The following is a 19,346-nucleotide window of genomic DNA, read 5'->3' on the forward strand; positions in this document are numbered from 1 at the left end:
CGGTTTTTAGCAGTATAAGTCCGCAGACATACCACTGTGCCACTGGAGGCCGATGTTTACTGAGGAACGCATTTTCCTGATAATGTTTGCTTTTTTTAATGCATATAACAAATAAAGTGTTAGTTTAATACAAAATAATTGCCTTTAGAATACTCACTCTTCAGAACAAACTAGCTCATTACAGACTATTTCAAACTACGGAATGTGTTACTTTACATATTAGTTCTTCAAATTTTCTATTTTTAAGAAACTGGTATAATTTCATATACTAAGTCACAGTTTAGCAGAAATAGACCAGCTAAATAGTAAAAGATAAGTTTCTCTCTTTTATACAACTTTTGAATATCCTCAACAGTAAGATAATTCTGAAGGTCGTTATTGGAAGTGGTGAAAAGGACTTTAACGACGTAGGGAAGCTGCAAAATCGTTTTATTATAATGTTCTCAACCTGTGTAATTGCAACATCTAACTTAATTGAATGATCTTTAACTTACGCTACTGTATTAGCCAAAAATGTTAACCATTGTTTATACCATTTTCACTTATTAACGTATGTTGTTCCTGCATTTTTGTGAAGTTCAACTAACATAGCAGTAGGTTTTCTTTATTAAAATTATTCAATTTTCTCTAACCTTTCAGTCAAAATTAGGGACGGCTAGTGCAAATAGCCTTTGATAGTTATGCGCAAATATAAAAAACAACAACAAAGAAACATACAAAGAAACTCCTCTTATCTAACCAAATAGAAGTAACTGTCCTTCACTTTTATAGTGCTTCCACGGTCTCATAATGCTGAGCGCGATTTCGCGGTAACGGGACACGTGCCTCGAATCTCTGGATACGCACTTCCTACACGATAACAACTAGGCAACATCTAGTTGGTTGCCATCTAGTGTACAAAATGACAATTATATTAAATAATGCAAAGTTTTCTAGATGCGTTTTAGAAGATATCATCACGCTCAAAAATGTTGTCATGAAACATGAAAAAAAAGGGTATAATTACAGTTACTCAGACCTTCGAAAACTTTATTGTAAAAATAATTTATAGTTATTTGAAATTTGGAGCTCTCTCTCTCTGTGTGTGTATATTTTAGCACCTTCATAATAATGTTCCCCAATTATATGATAATTACTGAGGTTAGCGGCTTTAAATAAAGCATTATAAATGATTTTTGTTTGTTTCTTTAGGCTTAGCTCCGAGTTAGTTAAGATTGGTGTTTTCTCTCCAAAAACAGAGATTAGATTGAAAATGGAATTTTTTTTAAGCTTACTAGCATTTTTTTTACTAGAAATTGATGAAGAAGGAATAATTATTTTCAATTATTTTATGTGTATGTCTACCTATCTCTGTATATTATTGCAAAAGGTCTGCGAACACTAACCTAGCAATTATTGAAGACAAACGAATCATTTCTGGTATAACGTAAGTTGGAATAAACTAAAAATATAATAAGTCAAGATATTTCTAAAAAAAACAACTGATTTTTAAAAGGTTTAAGTCTCTTTTGTTCTTCATTGTAGACTGCGAATGTGGTTACTGCGTTTTCGTCTGTCAGTAAAAATATACAATAATTACAATGAGCTGATTTTCAGATTTTATACTAGAATTCTAGGCTGCTTCTGCTAAAGTGTAAACTGTCATATAACTAACTGTAAATTGTCATAACATGAACAATATCAAACGTTTCATTACTTGTTTTCTGGAAAACTTCTGTACTTGATAGAATTAGACTCGTTATTGAAGCCCTGGTTTTATTTGGAAAAATAAGTTATACATAGTAAGCATATGTGTTTGTAATTTCAGGAACAATGTGTATAGTCATTTTGTATAAACATTAGGTTTGGCTATTCAATTTTTTTTTTTCATTGTTAATGATATGAAATTCGATTGGTTGTTAAAATATACCACCAGGGAAGTCTTATCTTAGAACATTTTTTAAGGAAGAGACAGTGTTCTTTTTTGTTATTCAAAGGTTGATTATATTCCTTGCTAATTTTTCAAGTTTCTTTTTAAATAACTTCAAAATTGTAAGTCCTAAATAAAGTCCTAAAAATGTAGAAAATGAACCTTTCTCTCTTCTGTGAATTATTATTTCATTATTTTAATTTTTTGATTATGCAGCTTATAATACATGAAAATACACATCATTAATTCTAAGACAAAAAGTCAGGTGCTAGCTAAATAAATAAACGTTTCCATGTGATATAATTGCATTTTAAAAATTCTTTCGTAAACCTAAAAATACCTTGTCATTTCATCGATCTTTAGTTTTGTTTATGTTTATGTATAATGTAGGTGTTAATAACATTCGTATATGTTTTGTCACTATGGTAACATGTCACATTAACCTAACACAAACAGCTTTCCTCGTTGAGTTTGAATTAGCATGAAATGCTGAATTCAAATAATGTGATTCAGTTCATTCTCGAACACATTACTGAAGCTAAACAAATTTTTTTTAATGAATCAGATAAAAAAACTTAAATAGAGAAAAAACGCTTTGAACGATATTTTTGGCCTTCGGGTGACAATGACAAAATATCGACATCACTGCAAGGTTAATAAATTGTATAACTTAAACATTGTCTCGTAGTTGAAAAAAAACAAAACATTTCAAAGTATATATAAGTTTATCATTTGTGATATTTTTTTTCTTCAGTTATTTTCACTACGTTTGCAAAATCTAGGTAGCTAAATAACTTGTTTTTGCGGACTTACAACGCTAGAAACCGGGTTTCGATACCCCTGGCGGGCAGAGCACAGATAGCCCATTGTATAGCTTTGTGCTTAACTATAAACAAACAATAACTCGTTATATTATATTCTTTAAAATTATTTCATTGATGTCTTTCTTATATCACGAATGTTCCTTGCCTCTTCCCCAAGTGTGTAAATATTTCTAATATGTAGTTTTAATACATACATAAGAGATTGACATAATACGTTGCCGTTATCGACCTTCAGCTTTGTGTGGAAGGGATTTGTCTCTGCTGTTACTGGAGCCTTCGACGGGTGAGATATTACAAGGAAATGTTTTAATATTTCTCTTAATTCTAAGGTATGTTTATCTTAAAATAAAAGATGCAAAAGAAACATTTGTTTTCTTAGTTGTAAATTAAACAGAATTAATCGCTTTTTATTAAATTAATTTGAAGAACCGCCGAGGCCTGAATCTGGACTTCGTATCTTGTTACTGTATGATAATTCTTTAAATTCATTACCATAACAGGTCCCTGCCTCAAGACATTTCTTTCTCTGACATGGATCTGGCTGAACTGTCGAGTTTTGATACAGGACTCTTAATTTTGTTACTGATGGCCATTTTTTTTCTCATTAAAAATTGTTTGAGTTAGCCACAGACAATATACATCTCGTAAATGAAACGAGTTTCATTAATTGGATAAAAAAATAAGTACAATATAACAAAGGTTTTCCAATAATGCATCATTATTGATTGAAAACTGCATAAGAAACGATAAATAGTTATCAAAAATACATATAATTAAAATGTCATGGGAAGAAAATAATGTTAAATATTTAAATCGATAAAAATGAAGCAACTAAAGAAAAACGTTTCTAGATAAAAATCTAGTTTATAAATCGTGTGACTGAAATCCATTTTTAATTATTCCTAGAGATTTAACTCTGAATGGGAAAGTGAATCAAGTAAACTGATAATAACTTGTTTAAAGAATATGTTATTCAAGATAAAGAATAAACAGTCAACGTTATTTCTTGAAAGAATATTTTCGTGACAATTTACACAATTATAAGGCTCATTAGTTGTTATTTCGAACAAAAACAAGTACTTTTAGCATGACGGAAACTTTGTTGTGCATTTACAAACACAGGATTTGCGTTGGAAAGTATTTAGTGGTAGGCTACGCCATGTGGTATAATGGTTTGCTGGAGGAGGGGAAGTTTAAGAGGGGGGGATTTCTCCAGGGTGGAGTAAGCTGGCCACTCGGTGCCTGAAAGCTCTCCTTTCATTGGCTGCTGACGTGGTTCTCAATTCAACCCTGGCATCGAGGCTAAGCAGATTCTGAGTGCGTGAGGCTTCTGAACAACACTTGGTCCATACGTAGGACTGAACTTGTTTCAAGAAAAGCTTCGTTTCTGCGCAAAGTAGTGGAGCGTAACATGTCTGCTACGAACTTCTAACGAAGGAATGGTACAATTGTTCCCACGTACCCTGGTAGACTAAGGAAAGATTCCCCGTCACCGTGACAATGCCATGGATCGTAGTTTTTCTTCTTCTCACTCTTTTGGACATAGTTACTTTGGATGTTGTGTGTGTAAGATTGGACGATATCTACTGGAATGCCTCGAACCCAATGTAAGCGCTTTTCTCAGATACATAAAATAAATTCTGTTAAGTGTGTTTTAGATTGTGTTGCAGCTAAACAATTGGCATAGATATATAAATTTCTGATCACTGGTATTTGTCATACACTCCATAATATAAATATTTGTTGTTTATCTCAAATATTAAGTCACGCATGAAAAATAATTCAACAAAAGCTGATTCCGTTTATCTAGTACATTTGGCAAAGGTGGGGAATCAAAAATAAAAATTCGAAGAGCTACAGATTGCATCAAAGTTTTCACGATAACTTATCTTTGACTTATTACGTGGCGCTGAGCAGAATAATGTTGAATGACGCCAAGATACGTCTGAATTTCTGTTTCAAAATGGAGCATTATTTGTAACGTATTTTAGTCCCCATCCTAAATATTTTTCTTTCATTATAACTCTAGTTTCTGTGTTATATAGGTAAAAAAAATACTTTTCATTCACAGAGTCTCACGCTGTATTATATGCTGATGTGAATTGAAGGTAGTTTATTGCAATCAAATCTGAAAAGTGTTTCAACATCTCTCTTATCTTGCTGTTAATATTCGAATTAAAGAGATTTTGCTGAGAATTAATAACAGCCAACGAAATTCTTCTTTTTGTAACACTGTTGCGGCTTAATTACAAAATGCAACCGAATTATTCTATTTTACATGCAGAAAATAGTGCGTGATAGGCAATAAAGGTTATAGATTTATGAAGAAGACTTGATTTTGAGAGATGGTTATTTTGGCTTCCAGCAGTATTAACAGTTATTGTGCTTCTATTATTTAGTTTTATTTTTCTAAATACTTTATCTGATTCTTAATTTCAGTATCTCTTCAATGTGCCTCTTTAATTTGTTATTCTCGAATAACAAAACAAACGAATGAAATAAACAGAGCCGTGTACAGAGGCTCCAATTTATGATATAGTAAACTAAAGTTTAACCCTATCTCTGTCCTGTGCATCATATGCGATTCACAGAACATAATGCTGAAGCGCCTGAGTACCACATGTGATATATAGAATATAATGCTAAAACGCCTGAGTACCACATGTGATATACAGAACATAATGCTAAAATGCCTGAGTACCACATGTGATATACAGAACATAATGCTAAAATGCCTGAGTACCACATGTGATATACAGCTATATTTATTGATATGCAGCTGATACTCATGATCGTTTTTTTCGGTTCAACGTATGAGATTAGAAGAGAACTTCATGTGTTCATCACAAGTGGCACTCAAAGCGCACGTGAATGATGACAGGTTGAGTTACTTTTACTCAAAGCGCACGTGAATTATGACAGGTTGAGTTACTTTTACTCAAAGCGCACGTGAATGATGACAGGTTGAGTTACTTTTACTCAAAGCGCACGTGAATGATGACAGGTTGAGTTATCTTCCCTCAAAAGAAAATGTAAACGTTTGATAAATACAACAAATTATTTTTTATTAATTCTTTATATTTTCACTACCCATAACACTAACTTCCCATCAAATGAATAATATTTGTAAAAAAAAAAACAACAATCAAGCTTTATGGAATATCAATAATATAAAAAAATGTCTTAAAACAGTGAAAGCGTTAAAAACATTCAGAAATATTCCAGTGTACAGTGTTTGTATAAAGTGTCAAACTTAAATATTTGTATTTAAAGGCACCAATGTGTAAAATAGCTTGAATTTTGTTTTCAATATTTTATAACATTATAACGTAGTTAATATTTATTACAATTTAGTTTAAGGATAAGAACAAATAAATTACGCTTCTATTTATGTGAGATGTAGTTAACACAGGTATTGAACGTTATACACTTGTTGTAACCATACGGGTGTGAAATGGAACCAGTAAAGTGAAAGTACTGTCTAACAGAAACGTTCAAGACCAATGTATGAGATTAAGGGGGTTTTTCATAGAGGCTTAAAGATTAATCAGATTAACTGCTATAAGCACGACGTGGAGTTTGGTTATATTTATTCATGAATGAGAACCGTCAGTTTTGCATGCAGTTAGAGGGACACTTGAAGTAGGCCTACTGAAGAAGAGATATCTACCTAGCGCTCTGCAAGTCTATAACGTACCGGATCCTATTTTATAATAAAAAGGAACATAAGGCCTCTATGTCTTTGTCTTCTTTTCCCTTATCCTGTTTATGGGGGTTGAATTCCAACCGGTTGCCTGCCTCCACGCGGGTTTTAGCTCTGATCTCAACGCTAGCAATCAAGTCGCACCTGAACTGAATCGAAGGTTTGCCATACCGCCGACTCCCTGCTCTCAGCGTCACCGCACCGCAGATACATCGCCCCAGGGGGAACAGCGCAAATGCTACACCGATGAATGGCTTTTCTCCCCTCGACCGTTCTCTACCTGGCCGAGAAGCTACCGCTCATACACTACAGCGAGCTAAAAGGACTTTTTGTGGTAAGCTGTCAGCAAGTATTCTCTGAATCTTGATGTCAAGGTTTTCTTCACAGGAAAATAAGCAAATACTAATCAGCGTTTGTAGGGTGGTCGTTCAAATCAGTGTCTTTGTGGGTCTAATAACTATAATTATAGAGTTGTTCTTTGAACGTGATGAAAGTAATACATCTCAAACCCATAGTGTCTACAGATACTTCTTCTTCAAGCAACTCATTCTTTAGTCCTAATGAACCATTGATGACGCACCATTAACTGTATAAGGAAATATATGAAAATGCTTTCACCTTTTATGGAGTTTCAACATTCCAAATGGTTGTCACTAAGCTCTATGCATATGATTGAATATATCAATGAATGCTATGCGTTATGGTTGGGAATTTTCCCCTTTAATCCACCTCGTTTACTGTTTGATTACTGTGGGAACAGACAAGTGTAGCACACTAAGCGTGGGGCTTTATTCGGGACCATTTGTTAGAAAGCTTTGATGTTTCATATGTCATTACTGTTGCTGATGGTTTCATTAATTGGTGTTCACCGTTGCTGTAGTTGTGCAACGCGGGTCTTTACAGCTGACGCTAACTAGCTCTTACCTACCACTTTGGTGAATTGTTCGGTAAAAGTCTATACTGCTTGACCATCAGTCTGAGTCATTCGTAAAGCTAACAGAGAAGTCCCTACGAGTCCAGCGCCCGTAGCGGATTCTATGAGTACTAACTTGTTTGCTTATGTCACTTCCAACGAGTATGTCTTCATTTCTCAGCGCTTTCACATTTTATATAATTAAAATTTTAGAATAAAACATTACAAAGTGAGCAAGGATCACAAAGAGAAGACAGACAGGTTTTTCATTTAGCGAACTGAGTCAGAAACTTCGTCCTCAAAGCTTTCTTGAGCTGTTATATTTTGATTTGGAGTAATATATACTGTGAGGATCGTATCAGTTGTTCAATATCTTTTTAGTCAATAAATTATGCTCACTTAGATACGTACACACTTTTATTACTAGCATATAAATGTATAAACGAAAATCATTATATGCATTGCCATTTCTTTAAACAACCTGCCCAAAACTAGCACACTTTTATGTCATTCAAACAACCGCGAGAGACATGGTGGAGACATGGTGAAATTATTTATTGATTGTGACAATTCGCAGCAGAATTTGCTAACATTAATGTTGCCAGAGGTTTAAAAATATGCACGTTTCTTTGTTGGAAACATACTATTAAGCAATTCAATATAGCTAATTCATCGGAAAATGTTTTTTTTTTTTCTTCATTGAATCAACTATGTGTATCAACTGTGATCTTCCTATCACTCTTGCTTCCCAGTGGCACAGCGGCATGTCTGCGGACTTACAACGCTAGAAACCGGGTTTCGATACCCGTTGTGGGCAGAGTACAGATAGCCCATTGTGTAGCTTTGTGCTTAACTTCAAACAAACAAACCTATCACTCCTAACGAAATTGTATTGAAATGTGAGATTACCAAATCTCTGATAACGATTAGATACACTTTGTTGGTTTTTCGTCCAAAACTTTGCAATGAGCTATCTGTCTTTGTCTGTCGTGAGGATCGAACCCCGAAATTCAATCTTCTACGCTCTCAAGCCGAACCACTGTCAAACGCAGATGATATACATTTTTAAAATATGTATTTCTGAAACACTGGTTTTTCTATTTGAAGTTTTAAAAAATTAGTACACACAATTTGAGGACAAAAAAGTCATTGAAAATTCACTAACCCAATCACAATGTAGAATTCACTAACCCAATCACAATGTAGAATTCCGTGCATTCACGGAGAAACGTGGTTACGAAGTCAAAGATTTGTTTTTATAAGAAATCATGTTGCATTTGATCTACGAAGTCTACACTGCTAGCAACTTTCGGTAGTGAATTAACCCTTTTTATTGCGTCGACAACATTATTGCGTGAATATTTTCAAAACTGTTGAAAAACTAGTGGAAATATATTTCTTAAAGCCCCCCAGTGGCACAGCGGTATGTCTGCGGACTTACAACGCTAGAAACCGGGTTTCGATACCCGTGGTGGGCAGAGCACAGGTAGCCCTTGTGTAGCTTTGTGCATAATTAAAATCAAACAAACAAACAATCTTTCTTAAAGCTTCATGACGTTATTGTTTCTATTAATCTAATCTAATTTAACCTATTAATCTTTAATAGTCTAGATCTATCTAAATTTCGAACTAAGTCTTTAATGTGTATTTATACCCCAACATTAGTATGTTTCACACACTACTAGATATTATGATGCTATAATATTCAATTAAACCAACGAGAAATACTCAGAAGGTTCTAGTAACATGAAGCAATATTGTAACAATCACCATTTATAACTATTGAACTACACAAGGTATGATTCGTAAATAGTTACGCAAATAAACTTGCGCTACACTAACTATCACTTCTAGAAATAACTAAATTTAACACACTTGTGCTATATAAACTCTTTAAATCACAACACTTCATTAATCGTAACTGAAACAGTTGTGTATATTTAACAAGAAATTAGGCCTAATATCTCAACATCCGTGAACTAAGAAATCCTTGTTTAAACTAATAGTTTTCTCATATTATCCATGAGTTATTGTACTGAGGACCTGAAGGGTAAACTAGAAGTTGCATCAAAAATGTCAACTCCATACTAACTAGTGGAGTATTCGCAATCATTAATACAAAATAACTCGTTTGAATAAGTAATGGGATTTGTTTTATTTAATGTTTTTAAAAAAAAAGTTAAGTAAGCTTAGATAATTTTCAAACTGGCATTGCTGTAATGTTTATAAATGTGAATACTAAAGGTGGCAAGAACTTGGGAAAACAACTATCAGCAGTTTGCCAGACCTACAGTGATATGTTTATCTGCTGAGTTCGCTTATCTACTGTTTTCACGTCACAACAGGGCTCTTAGCTGAAGTCTGCTGTTACTATATCTCAGATATAGTCATTTAGATATCGTTGGAATCCCTTTCCCTTATAGAATCACCATTAGACGTGGTTTCAACCGACTGCTTAACTGCGTTTCCATTTCCCCTACTCATCTTCCATGACCCCCAACCATATCTGTCAGCTGTGTCGATAAAGTTCCTATTTCTGTGACTTTACCAACATTATCTTCATATCATCGTCTGAAGTATGCCCTTTCTTGGCTCAGACACATGGTTTACAAATTCCTGTTTGTACAATAACTATCATTTGGACTAGAATTTATTCTCACACATGTGTAAAACTATACGACATGTGTTTAACCAATGGTTTCGGGTTCGTTAGTTGTAAATTATTTTCCAAAACCAGCCTTTTCATTTTCACCCATAACAATGTCGGGGAATGTGTTAACTTTCATCTTAAGAACTACAAACAAACTAATCACAAATATATAAATTGTATAAACCTCGCCATTTGTCATTTCATTCTTAGTAGTATCCATTAGAAGCCAGTTTTCTTTTCAACAGAAATAAGATTCGCTTTCAATGCATGAATTGGCGAAATATTTTAGTGTAGATACACAAAGACTTAGGCCATTACTAATTAGTGTTTCGCACCCTTTGGAACAATTTCATTAAATATCAGTTTAAATTAGGTAAACTATCTATAGTAAAAAGTAACTATTAGAGCAGGGAGGTTTTTTTAACATTTGGACATGCACCAACCTCACGTGTAACCAATCAGTCAGAAGTGACCGTTGGGCAGTAAGTAATAAGGATATATTAAATTTAATACACGTGGGGCTTTTAAGTGTAACGATGAGTGAAAGTTCCAATATATTGCTGGGCTTAGTGGTTAGCTTTCCGAGCTGCGTCTCACTGGATCCAAGGTTTGTGCATCGATGTAGCTGTGTATAGATTCTAAAAATTTCATTGTTATATTTATTCTTATGATGAAAATCAATTCAATTTAGAGCCTAGTTTTGATAAAAACAAAACAGAGATACAGTTGGCATACCACAGGCGGCCAGGCGTGGCTTAGAGGTAGGCTTTCCGGACGACGTTACGAAAGATCGCCCCGTGATGTAGTTGTGGGTTCGGTTTATTGCTGGACGAAGCCCTTGTGGTGGCAGCTGCTGCCGACTGATTGAACATATCAATAACTATCTAAAGCTTTGACTATATAGCCCCAGTTAAACTTAAGATACACCACACGTACAGAAATTATGCATTATTGTTATCATTGACCTGCTGTTATGACTCTCCTTACCTGAAAGACCTAGACGTTTGGGATCGTGGTGGTTTTTAAGAAAAATAACTTTAAAAAGTTATATAACAGAGATTGTAGAAGTATTCTTAAGCAGTCAACTTCGTATATTTTATGGAAAGATGCTAGATAAGTTTTGCGTTTCCCCAATTTAAAATTCCAATTTAACTACTGAATTTGCCATTATTAAATTTTGAAAGTTTGTAAACTGGATAAGAATAAGAAAGCTTACTCGTGTGCCATATATATTGGTATTAGTGTTCTGTGGGGTGTGTATTCCTGTATAAAAGTCAGCATGCCGTTTACAGAACATTATTCTACAGAAAGTAATGAAAAAGTTTTTATATTTAACGGGGAGGAAATTTCCACGAGAACTGAACTAAAAGCGTTGTCACATGCCACATGTTGACCCAAGCTTAATACAACTAACCGAATAACTTCGTAGTTGTTTTGGCATGAAACATAGTCCGCAGAAAGATCCAGATAGAGCGAAAAGCAAACATTACAATATCATTCTCGTATTCTACCTTCTCCACCATCTTCTTCTCCTCCCCTTCCCATTTCATCTCTTTGCACACGAATTGTACTTCCACGCGTCCATTAGATCAAACATCGCCAAAGTTTTACTCTGAATAAACAAACAACGACGAGCGGAAAGGGGTTCACGTTTGCTAGGTGAAACTAGGCTTAGCTTTGGAGGCTTCGTTTGATTTTTCAGCTATCAACAGAAAAATTGAACGAAAAACAAGAATATAAGGGTGGAAGTAAAGAAACTTTTCCTAAAAGCAAAATAGGAGAGAAGAAATACTTTGTATATATAACATTTTTCACTGAATAATATATTGATATTACACTAGCTTGACCCTGTTATTTTTATCAGCTCACTTGTTTATAATTTTTCACTAAACATGAATTGATCACATAACTACTTCGTTAAAATAGCATTTACATTGTAGAGGGCCATAAGAGGAAAATGGAAAATGTGATTCAGAAGCTTAAAGCGGAACAGAAATGAAAGTGAAATAATATGAATCAGTTTCTGGGTATTTTTTTTAACCGCGGCATAGCAGCTCTTAGACTAGCTCTGAGTTTTTCAAGTACAAACTTTTAGCTCATCTCTTGACCGATTTCAGATCTAATACAGTTTTGGACTTGGGAGTTCAAACCCTTTCGATTCATATATTTGACTACGCCCAAGGTCTCAAAGACTAATTTACCCTAATACTGTCTAAAATAATATCAATTTGAGGGTAGGCTGGTAAAGATCCCGATGAATAATAAAATCGAATCAGGTATGCGCGCGCCCCGTGCTTGGTATTGCTGGCGCACAAGAATATAGCTAATAAAAAAGAGAAAAAGGTCTCATAGATTAATTTACTCTAATCCCGTCTAAAGGAATTTCAATTGCCGCGGCTATTGAGGATTCCCTCATGTTTTTTGTTTTTTTTTATAAATTACAAGTTTTATTTCAATATATAACTCAATGTTATAATTATAATAAATCCTAATTTTTAAGTTATTAAGTTATTGGTATCAATTCCGAACAGAGTGAGCTTACATACGTAATAAAAATAAAGCCAGTAAAACTGGTTTACTTATAAAGCTCAGAATACATTGTTTCATAAGTTAGGAATCTTCACTGTTAACTATTTTCGATCGTTTTTTTAACAAATCTGAATAGACCTAAAATCAAGTTGAATATTATTAAGGGTTTTACGGTAGTACTACAAAACTTGACCAAATATTTGAGTTGATATAAATCCAAGCGTTTCACTGCTGAAGAACTATCGATCGTAAAAAAAAGAAGGCGTATGAGGTTTCATTTGTTACCTTTAATGCGAGATAAATATATTTTGCTATCAATACACGATGCAAATATCTTGTAAGACTGTCTTAGCAGCACAATTTCGAGGTTGCGTCCTATCAGCGACAGAAATTCATTATACATTAACGCTAAAGGTTTTGAATTGTTTACTTATCATTAAGCACAAGGCTACGTAATGAACTTTCTTGTTATGTGCCTATCACGAGCACCAAAACCCAATTATTAGTGTTACAAGCCCCAAACATGGAACAGGTTTTAAGGAGATGTTCGCCATATGAGAAAGGGAGAATTCACTTTTTGAAGAAATTGTTAAATTTTTATGTCTGATACAAATATCTACGTCACAGTTAAAGAATATTTCAAAAAGTTCTAGTAAATTATCACGATTATGTTATATGTTTAGTTTGATATATTAATATACATATTAGATAGTTCTTTTAGCAAGGGTTAATGTTTTGATGATGCTCCGTTACTCCAAAGGCTCAATAGTCCGACGATGTTAAATTGATTGTTTGGTTAAATTTGTGAAATTTTATGATAAAAACACCGCAGTATATGACCTAAAAGATTGCAATTTCTAATTAATTGATGGATAATATTTATCTTCATTTCCCCGATGTTATTTTCTTGTATGCGTGTACAGCGTTAGATGAAAAGCCCAAATATTTAAGCAATCAAAATTGGATTTGGGAATCTAGCTCTTCTGAGAAAATGGACATTCAAGATTTTTATTCCATATATCCCCGACTCATTAAACATGTTGAAAGCTTCCAGTCAGCAAAATTATCCCGACAGCAAGCCAATGCAATGAGCTGTACACTATAATGTCAATTCAAATATATATGTTGTTTGTATTTACAACGAGACCAAGCCGTCATGGGCGGAGAGTCCCCTGAACCCCCTCCAATATGTATCCTTTTAACTATTCATTGGAGATTGCATTCATCTATTACAGACTTACGAATTTGTTCATTCATTCAATTTTTGACTTATGCAAAAACCAAAAATCTGTGACTATTGAGCCTTAGGAATACCGGGCGGTAACCGAAGTTTTACGATCACAAAACTTTTTTTTTTCTACTTCCTTGCTAACTAGTTTCAACGTTGTCTGTATTCAAGAGAAACAGAAAAAGGACTCAAAAGCTGTAAGATAAAGTCATGATAACATGTAAAGATTAAAAAGAGAATGCAGCCTATAAAAATTTTTAAAACAACGCTCACATTGAAACAGTAAAAACAGGAATATGGAATACTTAAGTTGAAAGATGTTTAAATTCAGAAGAAGTTTGAAATTAATTGTTTCTTTTAATGTATCGATAACACAGGCATGCAAATTTAATAAATAAACTTCATAAAACTTGTTTTAGTTTTAATAACGAATTTTCTTCTATAATTTGGATACGCAGATTTCGAAAATAAATATTCATTATTTTCTATCACGTAAAGATTTTTTATAAATCGGGAAGAAAAAACTCTTACTTAAATCAAATTATTATTTCGTTTACCACAATGAACATTTTTTATTATAATGTTTGTTAAAAAAATACAAACAAACTGAAGTAAAGTGAAGAACATTGATGTCAAACGAATATTCATCCTGATATTTTTTGTGAAATCTACGTTTTTTAGTCTCAAAACTACGTGTTGTGGTCTTTCTTTTATGTATTGCGTTATGACGTTTTGTGAAAAATCTGCACGTGATGAAGAAAAATGGTTATGATTTTCGGATTCAGCGTACAGGAATTACTGTAAAACATGTAAAATTTCAAGACAATAAAACCATCGCATGCCTGTGTAATTTGACGAAATTACACTCTCCAAAATTCGGAAAAGAAAATTAAATAGTTTTACTTGTTCGTAAGCGCAAAGTACTCGAAGTATCGAAACCCGATTTTTAACTTTAAGAAGACCGCAAAACGTAATGCTGAGCCACCATGGGATGGTGAGTGTGTGTGTGTGGGGGGTGGGGGGGGGATAAAAGAACTTCGATCAGAAAGATAGAAGTTTTACATGATTCTTCAAACTGATGAGATAGTTTTTTGTTCTACCTCACACCAGACTTTATACAATCCTCCAGTAACCTGTCCCTTCCAGGATGTGACAAAATCGCAGGTAACTAGAGGGGTGGCATGAGGTTGTTAACCCAAAATTGGAGTGTGGACACATCGCACAAACCCCTGCACAACGGCAAGGAAATAATTAATGAGTTTAATCAAAGAAGAATATGTAACAATGTGTCAACCACACTCTATCTGTTATATTCAGTGCCGAGGAGGCCTTTCGTCCCAGTACCGGGACTCGTCAGGCCGGCTGGAATAATACGGATATAGTACTATTCTAAGTGTTTTTTATATTATCTATTGCGAATCCAGGACAACTAGACACCACTGGTTCATTATAAAATAAAACAGTTATTACCAGTTTAATTTACTCCATCATATGAACTGTATAGATCTAGGCCTATTTTATTAAAATTTTAAATCTACTCCGTTATTTGACATACATAGATCTGGGATTATTATATTACCAGTTTAATTTACTCCATCATATGAACTGTAGAGATCTAGGCCTATTTTATTAAAATTTTAAATCTACTCCGTTATTTGACATACATAGATCTGGGATTATTATATTACCAGTTTAATTTACTCCATCATATGAACTGTAGAGATCTAGGCCTATTTTATTAAAATTTAAATCTACTCCGTTATTTTGCCTACATAGGGATCTGGGTTTATTATATTACCATTTTAATTTACTCCATTATATGACCTGCATGGTAACCGGACAACTAGAGAACAAGTTCTTCCTTGAATATGTTGTGAAGTTGTAAAAGTTTTAACACCCATCTAAAGTTATCAGATGTCTAAATTATTCTATTGCATGGACAACACTGCAATGATGTGAATTAGATTAAGTGACATGTAAATAGTATCAACTTTGTACAGTCAGTTACAAATTATTTATTAATTTTTAACGCCAATTATTTATCATTATTTTTAGTGCTTTAAATAACTTTACTATTATTCAAATAAACTGGCTATTTTTCTTGTTCCTGGAGCGAAGTTAACACACGCGTAAATACAGAGCCAGTGAAGAAATCCGTATATTCATATGGCGTTGTTTATCAGACCTATTAGATATTTAGTTTTGTGTTTCAAAGTTAATGTGGTACTCCTATGAGTATTCATATAGGTGTCCTAGTTGTTAGCATGTTATACAGCAGGTCATAGGGTCCGGAATTCAACTTATATTTAGAATTTTGTTAGAATATAGAAAAAGATGTTTTATGTATTTCCTATATGTCCCCAAGATCTCGTGTGGAATAGTTAGAATGAAAACATGAAAGTATAGACCTTGTAAATATAGAATACAAACAAATGTAAAAGTACACTATACGCTTATTTATTTGTATGCATGATTGGCCTTTTTATGTATATAATATTATTTCATGCTTTACTTGGGAAATATAAAATTATGTATTCAATTACTGTGGATTTTAGCAAACAGCGTGGCATGTGTTACACCATAAACTATGAGTATGCGCGTTGCACACTCGCCAGCTTTCTTGACAAGTTTGTTGGAAGTCCCTCGTAAAACTTCACTTTTATCCCTCCTCCTTCACCTTCCCTATCCAAACTCTCTTGAGGCCTGTCGGAAGTAAATCACAGACATGTAGCTTTGTTAGACGAAGCTTTCGGAAAAACAAATCTTGAAAGTTAGACCTGTCATGGAGGATGGAAGATAAAAATATGTGTGATTGCATTGCTTCTACTAACTTGCTCTTGTACATTAAATTCTTATTTCTCTTTAGCTTATCAATTATTTTGTTAACAAGAGCCAAGATGATATCTTGACTGGTTCGGTAAAATTCACCCTTTTAGTGAAATCTTTCGAATATTATAATTTCTCCGAAGGCCACATGGAGGGATCACCTGTTTCAACCACTCGCACCATTGTACAGTAGTGTGTTGTCTGTAAGTAAGTAGAAAGTAAAATGACGTCACATAAGGGACACTTAACGTTTAAATTTGTACTTTCGTGATGTCAGTAAAACTGCGCATGCCATGAATCACGAGAAGCATTACGCATTCTGTCGGCCACAACACAGCATGATTATGAACTTCAAAATCAAGAAATAAATATTTGTTACTCCTAATTTTGGTTTTATTTACTCTTGAAACAGAACACTTTCGGAGACCCTGCTGAAGTACATCAAATCGACGTTTTTTACGTCCCGGTTTTATTGTATTAAAACAGACTATTAGTACTTACGTAATTGACAAACTAAGGACTTACTTTTTGTTAAATCCAATATTACTTGGTAAGATTTCTTTAGGCTTATATCTGTTGTGGAGACGTTTCGGGATCAATAATATATTTTACCGGGGAAACTGAGTTTTAACAATTCATTCTCCATTAACTGTAGAAGAGTTGAACTTTAACTCTTTTATTGTTCTGAAAACAAAAAAATGTTGAAAACTTGTACTCAAAACAATACAACTTTTATTATGTGAAAAATTCGTCTGGTGTTTAAAATGGATACGATATAAGTTCAAGTTAAAGAGAACTCAATCATTGTGAGCTGTAAGAACAGAACACAAATGTTTTGATTGTTGCACAACTTTTTTTGTTGAATTTCATACAGTCAGCATACACCCGTAAAAATGTAGCTTTACATTTACAACACAACAAGTTATTTCGATGAACACAAATTTGAACTGAAAACCACATGTTTGTGTGTTCTTATCGACACAACAGTCAACCGTAGTATACTTAACACAAGTCTGTGTTTAAGGAATACAATTTGTGTTGTTTTGAAATAACACAATATTTTTGTGTTACTTCTATACACGTATTTTTTACAGTGTATACAATGCTCGTCCTCTACATGATATTACCAGTATTTAGTGTGAAAGGTTTTCTCTTATTTGAGAATATGGGATAATATGTACATTCGAATGCCTTGGAGATTATGCGAACATACACACACACACACACACATCCATATAATATATATATAACAGTAATTAGATGCTGCTCATATTCGTTACCGATGATATACCTTAACTTGAAAATTGCAAAAACCCATTTTATATGTATTGTTTTATGCTTATATGCATTGTTATGATCTATAGAACTGCTTTTGTGTTATCACCAGTCGCACACGTGTTTAGTATACATTCGTGGTAAACACAAATTGAAAATTGGACTGCTATCTTATAGTTCTGAAAAAGTATAATCCATGATCATTCCTATATCCTACTACAATAAAATATTATTCACGAGTTATGCTATCTACGAAACAGTTTTGGATCGTTCAATCATGCGAACTGTGAATTTTGTTTGAAAGAAAAATGCAATATTTGGAGAAACTCCTAGATCTTGGTGTTTTCCTGCCTTTTATTGCAGAACTAGACAAGCTGAGAATTTATGCCTCCCGTTTGCCAAGATGTGAATTCTTCAGGATGCTCACGTGAACACAAGTGGTTGTGGTAAGCTTGCGATACCTAGTGCACCCACGCCTCACGTGTAGCAGGCCTTTAACAACAAAATCCTACTTGCTACTTCTGCCATAGTCAACAAAAATTAATGGGTCTTTTCTGTTTCCTTGACGTTGATGGCGTGACCCTGAACTGCTGTAGAACGTCATAGTTAGTATCCAAATGCAAGATATTTGAAACACGGTAGTCAAAGGAAAACACGCACGAAGAGGAAATTCTCTTTGTCTTCTACAGGAAGTTTTCACCACTTAGGATAATCATTAGTGAACCTAACACTTTTTATTATAGCTTACAGTTTCTAATAGACATTTTTGTCATAGTACGTGCAGTTTATCTTGGTCACTGGTATTTTAGTTATTCGAACTATGTGTTACAGTTAAGTTTCATGGTACGTGGATACACTTTAAATAAGTATCATAAACAAACTAAAAGAAGGCCAATGAGAACAGAAATTGTGCCCTGATAATATAGTGTTCACCTCTAAGGCAATGATTGTGACGAAGAAAGTATTAAGTACTTTCGAGTCCATTTTAAAATCGATTACGACTTGTATCAAATTGAATTTCCTGAGTTATGGAACAGTTTCAAAATGCCAATACACTGCTCTCCTAACGTTACTCCTGTTATTACCAAACGCTAATCGATTAGTTTTGGGGTGAAACTCCGTGAAATAAAACAACTACCATATGTCATCTTCAGCGAATTGAATAAAAATAAATAAATGATAAAAAGGTATCTACTAATTACAACTTCATAAATATACAATAGATATAAAAATATTCATAATGAATAATTCATAAATTTATGCACAAGAGGTGAAAGCCATCACTAGTTAGGAAAGTCTTATATATATTTATATATACACAAGATTTAAAACATACATTTAAGAAATCCTAAACATTTACAGAAGATGTGAAAACGTCTTCCAATTTGAAGCACGTAATGATGTATGTATCTACAAAACTCAAAACCATCCATCAGTTTGAGATTTACAAAATTAATATACAGAGATGAAAGTCTTCCGGATATATCCG

General features: G+C 33.7%; 1 protein-coding gene across 3 annotated transcripts in view; it reads left to right on the top strand.

The window, feature by feature from the left end:
• Window positions 1-19,346, top strand: part of LOC106457195 (ephrin-B1-like) — a 370,555-nt gene that overhangs the window by 234,141 nt on the left and 117,068 nt on the right. Inside the window, exon 1 of one of the 3 annotated variants that reach the window (XM_013916591.2) lies at window positions 4,103-4,340. The exons of the other annotated variants lie outside the window; for them this stretch is intronic. Coding sequence (XP_013772045.1) covers window positions 4,234-4,340 — 107 coding nt within the window. The 5' untranslated portion in view covers window positions 4,103-4,233. Of the gene's footprint in view, window positions 1-4,102; window positions 4,341-19,346 lie in introns of those variants that run through there. 3 annotated transcript variants of the gene reach the window in all.

The sequence above is a fragment of the Limulus polyphemus genome, unplaced genomic scaffold (genome assembly GCF_000517525.1).
Source record: "Limulus polyphemus unplaced genomic scaffold, Limulus_polyphemus-2.1.2 Scaffold14, whole genome shotgun sequence".
In the NCBI taxonomy this organism is placed as follows: Eukaryota; Metazoa; Arthropoda; class Merostomata; order Xiphosura; family Limulidae; genus Limulus; species Limulus polyphemus.